This window comes from Molothrus aeneus, chromosome 2, assembly GCF_037042795.1.
Source record: "Molothrus aeneus isolate 106 chromosome 2, BPBGC_Maene_1.0, whole genome shotgun sequence".
Lineage (NCBI taxonomy): Eukaryota > Metazoa > Chordata > Aves > Passeriformes > Icteridae > Molothrus > Molothrus aeneus.
The window spans coordinates 4,928,730-4,946,545 of NC_089647.1; the positions used below are offsets into that span (position 1 = coordinate 4,928,730).

At 43.3% G+C, this 17,816-nt stretch overlaps 1 protein-coding gene across 1 annotated transcript in view; it reads left to right on the forward strand.

Moving 5' to 3' along the window:
• The window catches only part of PTGFRN (prostaglandin F2 receptor inhibitor), a 66,802-nt gene that overhangs the window by 27,940 nt on the left and 21,046 nt on the right, over positions 1 to 17,816 (forward strand). Inside the window, 4 exon segments of the mRNA XM_066567619.1 lie at positions 3,133 to 3,498; positions 4,346 to 4,765; positions 8,907 to 9,290; positions 12,496 to 12,921. Coding sequence (XP_066423716.1) covers positions 3,133 to 3,498; positions 4,346 to 4,765; positions 8,907 to 9,290; positions 12,496 to 12,921 — 1,596 coding nt within the window.

Genomic DNA, 17,816 nt, shown 5'->3' on the forward strand with positions numbered 1-17,816 from the left:
TTCCAACAAATTTTCATAGTTTTGAGCTCTTGTATCATGATTGCTCTGGGAAGATGAGGGGGTGTATGTAATTAACACAAGACTCTGTGAGAATAAAATATTTGCAAAAGCTCCTCACTTATCTGCCAGAGTAATATGGAGCTCACCTTTTGCCAAGATCAGTGTTTGTAGCTACTTCTGCCACAGTTACATGAAATGTTAATCCCTAATGCACGGCAAAGGACAGCTTGTTTAGTCTCTAGGCATAGCCTTGCTGCAGGACCAAAGGCAGAACCTTGAATTCCCAGCCTGCTGGGTCACTTAGAAATGCAGCTTACCCTTGGAGTGCCTGTCCTGTGCACACTCCTCCTCACTGTGGGAAGGGCAGAGCAGCTGCTCTGCAGGAAGTTCTCAATCTTGGTGATGTTGCCTCTGCTCCTGCCTTACCAGAATCCTGATTTATCTTGGCAATAATAAATACTATTGTTTGGAAAGTATCAAATTCTGTTACACCTCATTCCTCTTCTCTCCTGCAGTCTGTTCCTCTGCCTTCCTTCCAGCCCTGGGTTAAGCAGGAATTGCTTGTGAGACTGTGCTGTGGGGAGGGGGATAGTCATGGCTTTACGGATCTGGTGAGGACTCCCTGTGCTCCTGTCTTTCACTTTGGTTTGCCTTTTCGTAGGAAGGTGCTAATCACCCCCTACCTTCATTTAGTGCCAAAGGGTCTTTAGTGACCTTGGAAGAAGAGAAACTGAGCTGTCGGTGCTAATCTCAAACACAAATGTCCAGCCCTTGCCACATTAGTCATGCCTTTGTCACCTCTAGATTGGATTAGTGCAGTGCAGGGTATGTGGGTCTGCCGCTGAAGACACATGCAGAACAGTGTTGTCTGCTTGTTTTAGTGTCACCAGAGAGTATTTTCTAGAGAGATGTCAGTGCTTGAAGAGTGCCCTCAGTCGGGATCCTGAGCTGACTTCTCACAGTGGTTTGCTGGAAGCTGGTTTGGCTGTCAGGCTTTAAAGCTTACCTGCTGCTGTTACTGCTTTCTGTAAGAGGATAAGTTGAAGGATTGAATGCAACTTAAGACTTTGTGAGGAAGTATATCAGAGCCCTGTAGCTTGCTTTATTTTTTGTTGATTGTTTTTCTCTGTGGATGATTTTAGGATTTTAGCATGGTGCTTGGGTTAGGAGATGTGTCCTTGAAGACATCTGTCTGTGGAACAGTACATTGTCAGTGGAGGTTTTCCTCTCCAATGCACATGTGAATGGTGCAGCAAAGTCCAGCTTCCTTATTAGGACTAGTCAATCACTTGATCAGGTATATAAAAACAGTCTTCTGGGAGGGATAGAAGGGGTAGGAGATTAACCCCAGTCTGCATTACAAATAAGTTTAATGAAGTACTAATGTTGAATACAGAAGGTCATGGCAGTGAGGAAATTGGACTATTATGACTGAGCCGGTACACGTGAACAGCCTGCAAAGCAAAGAGCATGGTTAGAGTTCTGAACGGGGCAATTTTAGTCTTTGGTTCAACTGTTTGCTGAACTATAACTGCAAATAAAATCACACTTTTTCTCTTGCAGTCATGCTAAGTGTGTACAGCTGCTTGTGTAGTTTTTAAATGCCCACAGAAATGTTATTCTTTAACACATCCTTCTCCACACTGCTCTGGAGTGGACAAGCTGTGCTTTATAGCAGGTTCCCCAGTGGGGGTTTCTGTTCACAAGACTCTTTTGCCCACACTTGGACACCCATTGGCATGATGAGCCTAAGCCAGCAAGTGGAGTCCTAATCTACAGCAAGAAGATGTGCAGAGTGATAGGAGGGAAAGGCTCAGCAAATATATTGGTGTTTGTGTCACTAGCTGGTGGCTTTCCCCATGGACTTGGTGAATTGTAGCAGATGTGGAATGCTATACTCTGTGTGTTGGGGGGTTGTTTGTTTAAATTTGTCTTTTCCTCTGCAGTATCTCAGAGCAATTTTTTGGTCCAATTGCTTTTGTTGTTGTTAGATGTCTTCTTGGTTGTATCAAGAACTGTCTTTCAGTGTTCTGGCTTCTGTTCTACCTGGCTGTTAAAATATTTTGCTATGGATATGGATGTGGTGGGATGCAGTAAGCTGTTTGTGTTTGGAGGCTGAATTTAGTAGTACTCATCTTTTAAGAGATCTCTCTGGTTGGAACTATGAATCAAAGCAGTTTGCTCTTTGGAGAAGTAAGGACCTGCCAAAATCCATGTGCAGCTGCTGGGGTTATTCTCTGGACTACAGAGCCAAATCAACCAGAAGAGTCTCTTGCTGTGTCTCTGCCAGGTCCTCTGGCTTGTTTAAGTGGTTCACACTTCTGCCTGGAGCATAACATTCTGCTTTGCCAGCTTCTGCAGAAAACTGCTGTTGTCCTTTCCTTCTGGTGAGGCGGTCCCAGAAAACACAGTCTGGGCACTGTGTGTTCCTCTGCTTTGGAGGCAGCCTGCTCTGCTCACGCTCCCAGCTTCTGGGCCTTCACCAGAGAGCAAACTTGTGGTTGCAGAAATCCACTCAAGCAAACTGTGTCCGTTATAATCAGTTCTTCCTTTTGAATCAATTTGAAGGGCAAGGAATCTCACCTGTGTTTGAGAAGCCATGACCCTTTAGGGCAGCTGTGACTATACTCATTTTGGGAGAACGTCACCTTAAAATTCTCATAGCCCTCAATCTAGGGGAGAATTAATTTACTACTTCAGACTCTCTTGTGGTATCAGCAGAAGTCTTATAAAAATTCCTGATTAGATTATGCCCTCATTGTAGTAATGAAAACCACTTATTAGTGTTGTATAGACATCTTACGTACCACTTGCCTTGTAGAGAAACTGTTATCCATTGGATCTATGGCTAATTCTCTTCTTTTTTTTTTTTCTCTTTACAGTTTTCTCTCAGTTAGTATTTTGTTGCCTCATGTGGTATTAAATAAGCAGCAAAAAAAAAAATTGCCCACAGTAAAAATGGTGTGTTTAGAGGCTCCTTCTTCAGTGAGTTGAAATGTTAATGGGAATATTGCTCTTACTAGCTCTTGCTTTCTGCAGAGTGGGAGGCCCAACTTGGCATGTTTAATTTTTGGTGTTTTCCTGGTTGAAGCCTATCCTTAACTGTGCCCTATTCTCCATTCTCCTGCCCAGCTTTCTGCAGAGGGCGCATTGTGAGAGTGCCCAAAGGTCCCCTCATTCGAGTGGTGGGCACGGAGGTGGCGATCCCGTGCAGCGTTAGCGACTATGACGGCCCCAGCGAGCAGAACTTTGACTGGGAGTTCTCCCGGGACACTGACTTCGTGCGGATAGTGAGTACCTGGGATTCTACCTTCACCTCTGAGGAGTACCAAAAACGCGTGGGCCGCGGGGATATCAAACTGAGACGGAGCAGCAACGATGCTGTGGAACTTGTGATTAGGAACATCCAGCCAGCTGACCAAGGGAGATACAAATGTTCCACGCCCAGCACTGATGCCACCGTTCAGGGAAATTATGATGCAGAGGTCCAAGTGAAAGGTATTTCTGAAGAGTGAGGTGTGCTTTAAATTTGTTTTTGATATTGATTATAGATGTACCCTTAAGAATGTTGATTTTCTGTTGTTTATGATCATTGTGATTTTTCGTTTCTTTTCTTCTTCTTCTTATTGCTCTTTAATTCTCCTAAAGCCAGAATTTAAAATTGGGAAATATGATAGCAAAGGCAAGTGAGGTGAAGAAGTGAAGAGAGGCTGTTTACTATAAACACCACTTTTTTTTCTGTCTAGTAAATATGTAAATAAAACACTAAGTGGTGGGTTTTCTGAAGATGTCTGCAAATATTTCATGTCCCTAATCCTCTTGGTAGAGAAGCTACATTCAGGTAAAAACCACAGGCTGCCTTCTCTCTCAGTTTTAGTGTCATTTAGGGATCTCTCTGTATGAAGGAGGTAATCTTCCTTTTCTCTTTTATAGCATGTTGATACTACAGTCTTGTCCTAGCTTTGCTCTATCACTTAGCATTTTTCAGTATTAAATTTGGACACTATTTCTTTTCCCATATCTTATTTTTTATTCACATGAATATCAAGATTAGTTTTGTATGGGAATAGTCAAAAAGATAATGTTTGGATGAGAAACTAAAGTGAGTGGAAGGATAAATGAATTCTTGTCTTGTCTTGTTTAAAGCAGAGCACTTCCTTTAGTGCTTTTTCAGCTGAATTTCCTTCTTCCTGGAATATATGTATGTGTGGGAGAAGGAATGATTGGCAAGGTGTTGCTCTGTGGTGGTTTTATTGCCTCACATCTGAACAGCTCACCGTGGGTGTTCTCTACTTGATTGTTTTGTGATGCTTGTATCGTTTGGGGTTTTTTTTCCCCCTAATAGTGATTTCCGACGGCTTGTCCGTGAGCAGTTCCAAAGCTCGTTCCTCGACATCTCTCCGGCTGTCTGAGGGTGACTCCTTCAAGCTGCGCTGCTCAGCCACCACCACCTCCCCAGAGCACACTCACCTGCACGTCACCTGGCAGGTCAGGAGCGGCTCCTCTTGGCGGGACGTCCTGTCTTTGACTCACGAGGGCAAGTTCCAGCCGGGCCCCGGCTACGAGGAGCGCTACCGCAGCGGGGACATCCGCCTGGACACGGGAGCCAACGACACGTACCGGCTCTCCGTGTCCCAGGCCTCCTCCGCGGACGGCGGGGCCTACCGCTGCCTCGTGAGCGAGTGGGTGAGAGGGGCGGACGGCTCGTGGCAGAAGATCCAGGAGAAGAGCGTGGAGATCGCCACTGTGTCCATCCAGAGGACCGGTGAGTGCTCCTGGTGGGCTGCGGTCACGGTGCTGTGTCCAGGCTGTTGGGAAGGATGAAAGTTTGACAAGAAAGTCTCACAGATATGTATGCTTGGCAGAAAGATTTTTAAATGTAGAGTCTGATGAAGGAATAGAGATGGAAGCAAGTTTTCATATAGAAGAAAAGAATTGCTGAGCCAGTCTGACTGGCTAACCAAGAAGGCAAAGGGTGTGTTAGTTAGAAGGGGTTTTTATGGCTTAGAGCAAAGGATAAACCCACCTCAAACAAGATGATGTTTTTACCAAGCAAGAAGATAGCACAGGCAAACAAGTCAGCAAAGTTGCAAGTAGAAAAAAAGTCTCAGAATTTTCCACTGCAAGAAAACTGAAAAACAGCTTCTAGCTTAAACTGTAATGCACTGACCTTTAGTGATTGGAGAACAGTAACATGAATATGGTAATTATAGTAGTTATGATAGGCTATAGATAATAGTTAAGGTATAGATTGGTTCTACTGTATTAAGATGCTCAGCAAAGAAAAGTATATAATCCATTGTAACCTAAACCAAAGGGTCTCCAGGCCTGCCTGCAGCTGGAGCTGACAGCTGTAGGCACAGGCTCTGTCGCCCACCACCCTGGACTGCTGTAACCTCTTGGATGGAATAAACTGCATTTTGGAGAGCTGCCTGGAGCCCCACATCTCTCATTTAGGCTCTTACACCAGGCTCTGGTGCTTTGGGGTCACTGAACGAAGTGAGGGTGCATTCCAGCAGAACCTGGAGTGCTGTTTGGATAGCTGGCCTGTTGTGAAAAAATTTTAAAAGTTTAATAGTAATAAAATGGTTATTAAAAATAGTAATACAATTAGAGTAATAACAATTTGGACAAATTGAATTAGGACAATATGAGACAATAAATACAAAGAGTTACGGACGTCCGGGTACCTTTTTCTGGGCAGCACGAGCCATGAAAGGGACACACATAAACAAAGAATTAACCCTTAAAAACAATAGCCTGTTGCATATTCATACACCTCATACATGATGCATAAATTCCATTCAAACACAGGATTCTGTCTGGTCAGGGTCAGCTTCTTCCTCCGAATCCTAACAGCACCTTCGAGGTGGAAGAAGTTCGTTTCTCCTGATAAGAGGGAAATAAATTCTCTTCCTCTGAAGGATTGAGGTGTCCTGTGGCTGCTATCTCACTGCGAGTCCTTTCTTTAAAAAAAGTCTCCTACATAGCATAGTTTCTATTTTAACATTTTTTATAACCTAAAACTATATTTAACACAATACTTAAGAGAATTAATACAGTGTTACTTTCTAGCACAACACATATAATATTCATTTTAATATTTGCGAAAAGCCAATCATAAAATACATACATTTTTCACGCCTGTTAAATCTGTGACATAATTTTTCTAGCTTTATTTTGGAGAAAAGGGCATGGAATGATATCCTGGAACCTCTTAGAAGCCTAGATGCAGATTTTATCTCATCCTTCATTCACTTCAGAGGGCTCATGGTTTTTTATATTTTTTTTAATATTTCTTAAATAAACATTTTATTTAACACCTGGTCCCCCAAAGCCTTCCCTCTGCTCTGTTATTAACACAGGGTTCCATAGCACTAAACAGCTGCACTTCCCCTGTGAAAATGGCTTGTGATTTAGTGATAGATGTGGAGCTCTTCTGTATGCTGTTTATTAAAATAGTGTGGAAAGATCAAGAGAAAGGAGGAAGGCAGTGATAATTTAACAGGGCAAATTACCCAATGATTTTTTATCACTGGTCTGATTGCTCTGTTGGCAGGGGTCTAGGACAGTAATGGTTCTGTTAAACATATCATTGCATGCTTGGCTAAGGAGACAGAAATACATGCAGAGCTGTGCTGAGCATATCCAGATATCCCTGCCCATAGAGATTTCAGGACTAGATGCACTAAGCACTTGACTGCATCAGCATTCTGACTGCTAGTTGGAGGAGGGAGAGCAGGGGTGATACACCTTATCACTGAATAGGTGGAAAAACAGGCAGTGATGGTCCTTCAGAAATATGAGATTATCACAGTATTTTAGGACTGTTCAGACAGGAAGGGTACCTTTTTATTTTTGTAATCCTTTAATCACTATAGGGAGAACTCAAAAGCCTGTGTTTTTTTGATTGGCTCATTTGGATGTAGTTTTAGTGTCTTGGTGGTACTTAGCCTGTGAAATTTTACTGGATCAACCTGCACCCTCTTTTTGAGGGTGTCTCTTGCACAGCTGAGCTTGCAGGTGCTCTCTGCTGACACAGGACTTGCCTAATTAAGAGCTGTAATTGTCGATTTTGTCACACTTTTGCAGTGTTTGGTTTAAGTAGGTGGGGTTTAATCAGTGGCTGAAAACAGCATGTGGCTGGCCAAGACCAGCAGTGGTACAGTTTTTTGATGTGGTTTGGGTGTGTGGTTTGTTTCTTGTGGGGGATTTTGTTTGTTTTTCTTTGGGTTTTTTTGCCTTCATTTTAAACTCAGTCATTAGCAGCACTGGCGCTTTGTCAGGGGCATGAAGGTTTTTTAAAGTTATGCTAAAGGGGATAGGTTATTCTCCAGCAAAATGCAGAATACACATCCTGTAGAAGGACTTGAAGAGCATCTTGTGCTGACATCTGAAATCTCTGCACTTGCATGCTGAAAGAACTTGAGATGTAAATGGTTATATGCCTATGGGTAAACTTTCTCCAAGTCCCTCTAGGTGCATATATTGCCAGATTGTGAATGCCCATCACTTTCATGAAGACAGAAATGTTGCTTGGAGAATTGCTGCTCTTAACCTTGCAGATGAGTCTTAGTTTGTATTCTGATATTAGCCTGTTAAATTAGCTAGGTTTTCCTACTGATTTTAATCCCATAATAAGACAGTGAGGCAAGTCCCAGTGAGAGATTCATCTGGACTTTATTTCAGCACTCAGGTGGGGCTTGCTACCCTCTGCCCAGTTTGACTGCTCTGTGTTATCACGTGGTGAGGGGTGAGAATGAGCCTTGCTTGGTTTCATTGGCAATAGTTCTGACTACTCAGTTTGGCTCTAGCCTTCATGTGTTGTCTCATTCCAGATGATAGTCCAAGGAAGTTTATGCAGATGGGGAACTATTATGTAGTAGAACATGGTTTTACACAGAAGTCGCTAATCTCAGCAGAGACACAGCTGCTGGTTTAAAGCAGGTATTTCTATTCTTGCTTGTGCTGAGAAGAGCCACTGCTGTAGCAGCCCTGTCCACTGGCCTCAGTGGAGACTTTGGGAGCAGCTGCATTACACACTGTGGGAATGGTGCTGCATTGAGACCCAGATCTAATCTTCAGGCAGTGTAGAATGAGTGAATGAGCAAGTGAAGACACGTGGTAGCCTGGTCTTGACACTGTGCTTCCATGGTTTTCTTTTTAATATTCTGTATCTAGTCCTATTTGAATGCTGGCTGTGACCATATGTGATATGTATATTAGAAGTACTTACAGGCCAGTGGTTGCTGAGTGTGTTTGGAGTGGCTGTTGGTATTGCTTTGAAGTCCCCAATGTGTGTTGTTCTGAGCAGTAAGTGCAGATATCAGTAGCATAGGGAGTTACTGCTGCCTTCTGTTTGCCTCCATTTCATGTTTTTGCAGCACACCTGAGGTCAGTCAGGACTCCAGTGTGTGGCCATGGCTGCTTCTCATCTAAATCTGCCCTGTTTGAGGAGCTCAAAAATGTCAGCAGAAGCCATGTTGAGTTCCAATGTAGTTCCTAGTGATTTCTGTAAATGCTTGGTCTTCTGAGGCATAGTCCCAAAACATTTTGACCCTCCTGTGAGAATGAAAAATTCTGTACACATTTTCCTGCTGTGCAAAGGTGATGTGCAGTCTGTGGATGAGACAAAGCCTTCATGGACCAGTTGCTGTTGGGTTATAAAAATGCTGTTCTCCCTCCCTTTCTCCCCTCTGCCCTCATCTCACATCCCTTGCTTGACTGATAATGTGTATTGCCCTTGTAATAGATCACTCGGCTCAATATCCAATAGGCATTTGAAGGTTGGGCTACTGAGCCTCTTCAGAAGCTCCTGTTAATAGAATGTGAGAGTGAACTATGTTTATTAAAAGTAACAAATAAAAAATACTTTTTGTTTGAATTTTTGTGTCTCTCTTTCCAAGCTCTAGATGTGGTCATCTCAACCAGCAATGTGTCTGTGACCGAAAGAGACTCTCTGGATCTTACATGCAACATCACAACAGATAGAAGTGGTATTTTCCAAGCAGAGGTGATGTGGTATTTTTCTGCATCACCTGATGACACCTTGTCAGATGCTCAGCTGTTGCTGAGCATGGACCACGATTCTGTTGTCAGTGATTCAACTCTCATCAGCCTCAGCCATGTGGACAGGAACTCCTATCGCCTCTTGGTGCGTGACGTGGACGTGGAGGACTCTGGCTACTACTTCTGTGAAGCTGCTATCTGGGTGCCACTGCACAATGGGAGCTGGCATAAGGTGGTGGAGAGGACCTCTGCACCAGTCAGTGTGGTGGTGACAGCACTGGGTGAGTGATTGTGCTGTCAGACTTCATGGGTAACGTATCCCTCAATCCTTGGCCCCGTCAGAAAAGGGAGAGGACCTTGCAGAATCTCTTCTGCACAAATGTTTCTCTTGTTTGCATCTATTATCTATATGTAGGCATCTCTCTCAAATATATTTCTCTTTATGCAAATATCCTTAGAAGCAAAGTTACCTGGGAGAATTACTAAAAATGAAACTCCAGTAAAACTTCTTAAAAAGCCTGTTGTTTTACAGATAGGTCTAGATATGTCAGCCTACCCAATCTGTTCTCTAGTTTATTCTTGAGGAGATAATAGCTTCAATTTAGAGCCAGTGAAACTCAGGATGTTGTTGCAGAATGTTGTAGGTAAGGTATGTGCACCTGCTAAATTGTGTAAGGTATTGGTGATATTGGAAGCATGAATGAAGCTGGATGTGAACTGGCAGAGCTGTAGTGCTTGGTGCTTGTTCCCAGCTCTGACTGGAAGCAAGCATCCAGGCCCAAACCCTTTCAATGTACCCTTTCAGATCCTCTTGTCATGAGAAACTGGTGGTACTATCCAGTTACAAAGGCAGAACTCCTCCAACATGAAAGTGCCGAATGAGGCTAGCATATAGAGAGCCTGTTTTTCAGCAATAAATAGCTGTGCCATAAGGTTAAATCCCATCAACAATGACTTTAAATGTTGCATTTTAGCATTGTGCAGAGCAGCTGAGCCGTGGCAGTCCCCAAGTACACTTGTAATGTGTACTAAAGTGCACAAGTGATTAATGTCTTCATTTCCTGTCCTCATTCAGCCATTCACATTGCACATTTAACTTGTCAGTGTTCCCTCCTTTCCCCACTTGTGTGCATGTGCAGTCATGTACGTTTGTCCATGTGTGTACAGATGCACTTGCACACGTGTGTGCTTTCTTTTCATGCCTCTACCTCTAGGACTTCTCTTTACTCTTTCCATTCTAATTTAGCATTATTTGGGAACTGGAGAAAATAAAATCTGCTTTTCAGCAGGTGCAGATGCTTGGTTGCTAGGGAGAGGAAAAGCAGAATAAATTTTCAGTGTTTGAGGTTTTCAACTGCATCCAGAATTTACCAACTCTTCCTCCTTAATGGAAGTTAAGAGCTCCTGGAGTATTAAGTCGTTGAATTGTCAGTGAGGCTGTTCTTTGACAGCTGACAGAGTGGAGGAATGAGGTTTATCCAGCCAGCCTTTTATTCTTTCTAAATCCTCTGTTAGAGTGTCTGTCAGGGTGAAGCGCCTATCTGGAGTGGTGCTATCAAAGAGAAACTCTCCTCTTAGGGTCTTTCCCCTGCCCACAAATAAACCAAACTTCAAGCGATTTTCTGAGAACTTGGGATTCTTGTGGCTTTCTCCTTCTTGTGCCCCTGTCTAGAGAAGTGCATCTGCTTTCTCTTTGTTGCTATGAAGATATTAGTTGGTCTTGAATGCCTTCTTTTTAAGGAGAAGGCGTGGCAAAGGGGGAATGGTAAGAGAGTTGTAGAGTGTGAGCAATACATCATGAGGCCCTGGAGTAAACTACTCTTTTGTGAATGAGAAAAGAAGAGCAGTATAGCTATAGGGTCTAAGAGGCCTTACACCAAAATTGGGGTTTGGCCATCTTTAATAATCTGTGCTTTGGTTGTAGCAAAATTCTGTGCATTTTCTTTTTATTTTGTCTTGCCCTGAAAAAGTGCAGAAATCTCCACATGCTCACTGGTAGTAGGTACCACAGTCTTTGTAAGCAGTGCTTTTATGATTTTATGTTGCCTAGTGTCACAGAAACTCCCCACCAGTATTACCAGATTCTCTGGGGTCTGGTGTGTATTGCTGCCCTTGTTCTTGCTAGATGCAAGGACACTGGTGAGAGATCTTTTCTGCAGGCTGACATAGAAGCAGCAGAATTGTAGCTACAATTGTTTTTATCCTTTGCATCTCAAGTCCAAAAGTGCACATGCACACAGAGTTTCCACAGCAGTTCTATTAAGATGCTTTATTATCATGGCTTGTTGGTGAGCTAAGCCTAAGTTTTAGCCTTGGATTGCCTTCTTTGTCCCAATTATAGCTTCAGTTAATTGTTTCTAGGAGGGCAAAATGCCAAGTAAAACATAAAGCAGGAAATAAATACGGAGTGCTGAATACAGTTAGGCTGTAAAAGCCGTGTGATGAGTATTGGCCGAACAGTTGGGAAGCTGGTCATTTTTCTGAATTATAGTAGACAGCAAGACAAAAAAATTCTAATACTAGTAAATAAATATGTATTTCCTTTGTGGTGTGAGGTTCTTGCTATAATCTTTTTCCTTTACTATCTCTGTAGTCTGAGAGAAAATAGTCATGCGGCTCCCTTATCGCTTTTAGGCTTTGGGCAGCCAGCTATTTCAGATTTAAATACAACAGCCCCATTCTTAACCCGTGAAACTCAGGCACTGATTTTCCAGCCTGAGGTATTCCAGCCTCACAGCTGCACAGCACATACTTCTCTATTCAGACTGTGAAGCTTTTTTCTGATCTATACATCTTCAACTCTTATCCTACCTAGTATTTATTGACCTAGGTAGTATTTAAACTGCTGAGCTCTGAAATTTAATGTGCTCAGCTCTTGGTTCTGCCTCTGGCCAGTGCCAGTGGTGTTCTGTGTCCCCTGGTTTGGGTGAACTGTTTGGCTGTTTCTTACCATTCTTAAACTGTTGTAGAGACACAATAGGATGGTTAAGTGTGGAAAATAAGGCATTTCAAGATGGGAGATGGCCTCTTATTCTGGAGAGATATTGGGAAAATGGGACAGCTCTGGTGAGTCCAAAGCTAGAGGATAACCAGTGTCCTGCTGCAGGCTGCCCCAAGCATTTGACAGATGCAAAAGTGTCTGGCTGTGTTGAAATTGAACCCACAGGTGGGTTCTTGGGGGCAGGCCTAAAGGAGGGAATTATTTTGCTCAACAAGATCTTTTAGTCCTGATTTTTCTGAAATGGTCCGACTAGACCTATGAAATGGAGTGTCTTGTTTGAAATGCAGGCTTAGGGGTACCTGTGTCAGAGAGGTGCAAGTCTGATAACCAAAGTTCCAAGGTCTTGTAAGAAAAATGCATATCGTGGTACTCAGCTTGGATGCTAAAACTGGATGTTAGAAGTTAGTATATCTTTTGATTAAGTCTGACGTTTTCTCCCTTCTTGTAGCTCCTAACCTGTTTCTTCTGCGTTTCCTCTCCTGCAGAGCCAGACTATGACGTGTTCCTGAATGCCTCTAAAACACCCAAGTTTTCGGATGACCCCACAGAGCTCAACTGCAGGATCACAAATGTCCAGGACACCGAGGCAAACATCCGCTTCACCGTGTCCTGGTACTACAGGCAGCGCCTGCCCGGTGACGACGTGGTGCCAGAGGAGCTCCTGGCTTCCATGGATGCAGACTGGGCTCTGTTGCCTGGGGACAGGGGCAGAGAGCGGATTCAGAACGGGGAAATCATCTTGTCTAAAAAGTCTGCTGACACCTTCAGTTTGAGAATCCAGTGGACTTCAGAGAGTGACAGAGGGGATTATTTCTGTGTCATCTCGGCGTGGAGTAGGCACCGTAACAACAGCTGGGTGAAGAGCAAAGATGTGGCTTCTGCATCTGTCAACATTTTCTGGGCTACACAAGGTAGGAACTTTACACCTGGATGGCTGAGAGTAGGCTTGTCAGCCAGAAGGCCTGCTAATGGGCTTTGGAAATGGGGTTCTGTGTTGATGAAGGTTTAAAAGCATTGTCAACTTGTGCAAAGGCCTCTTATCTGTGGAGGGGAACTGCTTTACATTACTCCTTTATTTTGCATCACTACTTTACCACTGTTATGCAACAGTTTGGAGTGGAAGTGCAAAGGAAGAGACACCATCAAAGGAGAGTTTCCATCAATTTGCTGAGACTTCCAGGAGCTGGGCTGGAAGTGGCAGGGGTGGCATCCAGCAGTGTTGCTGCTATGGTCATTGCCCACTTTTGTGGCTTGGAGTATTTTGGTCTCTTTAGGGTGCATCTTGCTGCTAACAATAGGGTAGTACTGAGGTGAAAAGAGGAATGTCACTTTGTCTTCCCTGTCTGACAGTTTGGGAGCTGTGGTTTTATTTTTCTCTTGTACAAGCCCATGTTTAAAAGGCATATCTGAGGAAGTTCATGGGCATAGTACTACCAGAGTATCAAAAAATAAATGGGTAGCTGAACAAAGTAATTCCATGGTTTGCTTGGATCTTGACCTTTTTTTTAGGGAAAAGTAAACTAGCTCTGGTCAGTATTTAACTTCTTCTGGGAGCATTTTTAGAAGCTTAATAGTTACCTGAAGTTTCTTAACTCTGGTTTAAAATGGGATCTGTGTTTCCTGGATGTGCTGTAGAGTGGTACTGTTTTTGGCTCAGAGTGAAGTCATGCAAGAGGGGTCTGTTGGAGAGCATCAGAAAGAGATGCAATGTCTTTGTCAAAAATCTGTGCTTAGCTAAGCTGCATTTATCTTGATAGACTACTTTAACAGTATAGCTTAGGCATCCACAGGCAGAGAACTATATTTCAGAGACAAGCAATTTGAAATAATTTTGAAGTTGTTTAGGGATAATCCCTGAACAGCAAATTGGAAATCTTCTGCTGTGATTCTGCTTCAGTGGAGACAGAAGTGGTGCTCAATGCTACACATGTGTGGTCCAGGGAAAGGTTTGCGGGGTTTTTTTGTGTTTTTTCATTTGTATTTTTTTTTACCCCTGAAGCTGACTTCTCCAGCAGGACTGAGAAGTCTCATTAATGCTGGATGTTGGTCACAATTAGTTCAGTGTTATGCCACAACACGGAGTGTATGCATGTGCATGCCGGTGTAATGGATCGTCGCCTTCAGAGCAGCTACAGAGACCAGCTGGAGTTGAAAAGTCTCAGCCTGTGTTGACATTTCTGAGGGAAAACAAACCGTGACAGGTGTGAACATTCCCTTGGTTCTGGTTTTGTTCCAGAAACTCTGCTAATTTTGCAGCACAAATGTAAATGTTGTAGTCCCTGTGCTGAAAAGTACGTTCTGTTGGCAAAGCTTGGGGTTGGGGGATTTATTATGTGAAAGTGAGCTCTCCTACAAAACCTTCCCCTCCTGAAAAAGAATGTTGTATGTATATGAGGTGGGGAGGGTGAAATACAGGTTTGATTTCCCCTTCTCTACCCCCCTCAACTCCCCCTTCAGCAGTGCAGCCCCAGATGCCTCTCCCTGTGTGCCCTGTCCCCTGCCACATCCTATTCCTGTGAGCTGCACACTCGGCTGCTGGGAGCCCAGTGCTGTAGCCAGCAGCTATGAAGGAGTTAATCTGCTGCTGCCTGTGCTCTCTGACTGTTGTTTTGACAAGTATCTCTGGTGATTTGAGTCCCTAACTGCTCCCAGTGCTTATAAAAGCCAGCAGCCAGGCTCCCACGTGTTTGCCTAAGGAGAGAACAGAAATTTGCCTCTTCCTTGCATAGCTTATGCCTATACAGAGACTTTTCTTCCATCAATTTCATTGCTTGCATCTTCTTTGTTGATTTTAGAGCACTGCTTTGGGGGAGGATGTTGGAGAAATCTCACTTTGAAAACAATTGTTCTGAGTTCTTGAGAAAGGAGAAATGGGTTTATATTGTGTCTGTGGGTCTCTCAGCAAAGATGGGTGTTCAGAGCCTTTATTCAAAATGTAAACATCATGTAAACATGTAAAAAACCCTTTTTTGTGCACTGTATAATAAGTTGTGTGTTTGCCCATTTGAACTTGGGGTTTTATTGTCTCTGTTTTCTGTTTTATTCTATGGGGGCCAATAATGCTCACACATCTTTCTGCTTACTCAGCTTTGCAAGTGCAGCCAATTGCTATCATAGATCACCATTGTTTTTGACATAGTCTGCCTGATATGTTTCTTCCCCCCTTCTACTTCCCCCCCTGCCAAGGTGACAAAGAAGGCATCTCTGTCTCATCTCAGAAATTAAAAATACCACTTGTATTATGTTTTGCTTATTTAGAGTACAAATTCCAGTCAGTGAAAAGGGGTGAAACCTATTTTAGCTCTGTAAATGATTTTCAACCCAGAAAAAAGTTTGATATTCTAAAAGATAATTTTATTTTTTTATTTGAATATGAGTTACATTTAGAACACAGATACTGCTTGCATTGAAAAAAAAAAAATCAATGCTTTTTTCCTAAACCAGTGTTGTCAACTTTGGATCTGCATGGAGTACTTAGCAGAAGAAAACATTATCTTTTAATTGAAATTCCAAATCCCAAAGGTACTATTATTTGGGGTTTTGTTAATACTTCTGTCTTTAATTTACAAAATAATTATATTTAACATAATGTTACTTGTCCTAAATGTTTGCCTAGGCCCTCCCATCACACTTAATTGGGAGCAAGGGTGCCTTAATCTTTCAGACAGTCCTGCAAATAGAGAACAAATAATATTTCTGCCAGCTACTTTTATATATCATTGCTGATGTATACAGACACACAGTTCCCCCAAGGCACAGAGATCCCCATGGCACTAAGCTGGAGAGTGTGTGTGCCAGTTTGGCTGTAGGGACAGGAGTTCCTGCAGCCAGGTGTGTTCAGGTGCAGGCTGCAGTGCAGGCTTTGGTGTGCCTGCTGTGCTTCCAGAGCTGCTGGGGCTGCAGTTGTACCTTGGGGTGTTGTACAGCCACCTCCTGCCATGGCAGAGCTGTCACTGCCTTAATGTCTGCTGCATTTCCTGCACTTGCAGCCTCATCGGTGCTCTGGGGGATGGAGGGGCCTCTATGACCACCAGAATTCTTGTCAGCAGCCTCAAGCAGCGCTGTGAGGCTCCAGCATTGCTGTCAGCCCTGGCCAACGTGCTGCTTTTCCAGCTGGAGTCAAAGCAGTGCAGGGAAGGTGTTTGCTGTTTATTCTAAAGTCTTCCTCCTCCCCTTTTAGCTGTTGGGCTTCTCTAGAAATTTGCCTGGTGCAGATTAGGTGAAAACTGATTTTGGTCACTACGCAGGAAGTGCTCTTAAAGCTGAGCACACACTTTGTGGTGGAGGAGCAACAGGAGAATTACAGTGTGGCTTAACCACTTGGACTGGCCAATGATGGAAGGCAGAAGCTTGCACTGCCAGGCTCCAAAGTACAGTTTACTTGAATTTTATTTGAGTCATTTGGCTAGGTTTTCTTCTGTTGCTAGCCCTCTGTCTTGGAGTAGTGCCCAAGCTTTGGGTATGGTTTACTTAGGAACTCTTCTCCTACTGCTTTCCAGAATAAACTGCAGATTGCAGCCTCCTGTATATGACCAAGCAGGGTGTGTTTTATTGTGCTTTTCATTCATGGAGCTTTACAAGAAGGAGATGAGACTCCACATGGGACTGCAGACATGTATGCAGACAGGCAAGTGTGTGGAGTAGTGCTCAAGACAGACATTGCTTCCTTGGCAATTCCCAAAAGATTAGAAATGAGACCATAGGCTGCAGTTCTTGGAAGAAAACATTCATTTAACCTCTCTGGCTCATCTTATGCTGCAAGATCTGATGAGTAATTTCTGCTAACATAGGAAACATGAAGAGACTTTCCTTTCCCTCTTATTTTTCTGTGCAGATTACTGTTATTTCTAAGATAAGTGCCAGATCTTTGGGCTGCCCTCTATTTCATAATGTGGACTCACACACACAGACAGCTACACGCTTTTCTACGAGGGGGTGAAGGAGTGCTAATTACATTTCATCTGCTGCTGCTGAAGGAGAACAATTTTGGCACAGAACCAGCATATTAAGAATAGTGATCCAGGTTTTTCTAGTTGATAGGCTATGGAGCCTTTTTGTTGTTGTTGTTTTACCTTGCTACATATGCAGGTCTCTAATATTATGGCACATACAGAAACATCCCTTTGATCTTTTTTTGACTCTGTTGCAAAAAGAAATATTCAGCACCTGTATGTGATGGGTTGTGTGTCCCCTTCTCTATTCTGTTCTAAATTTCTTATGGTCTAACACAAGAGGGGGTGCCTCTGCCTTGTGTGTTCATCCAAACTAATGACCTCGGGGGTTTTTAAAGGTAGAAAAATGTTTTGAGAGAACTTTCACAAGAATGTATCTCCTTGTTCTCTGTTCAGGATCCTAATTTCTAACCCTTCTGAACTCTATCACTGTTCTCCAGCTGCATCTCTGGGCCTCAGTTGTTCTCTTCCACAAACTCTACCAGTGGAATTTCTGCTGTTGTCCCATGCTGCCACCACTCCTTTCTCCTTTTCCTGTAGCAGAAATACTTAGGGAAAGGCATTTGCTAATGGCCTCAAATGGAAAACCAATAAAGGATGTTGAGGGACAAAATTTGCTGTCCTTATTGGGGACAACACATGGCCCTTTCTGCTGCTGTCTGACCTGTGGCTCAAGGAGTAGTGGAAGTTAAGGTGTTTGAAACTCAGGTAATAGGGAGAGTTATCTCAGCTGTAGCTGAACTGCTCTGGGCATGTGAGGGTGTTTAATCTTAAGCACATATACCAGAGACCAAATGTAAGATTTCCTTTCTGGTGTCTAGGACCCAGTGTTCTTATGTGAAGATCAACAACAT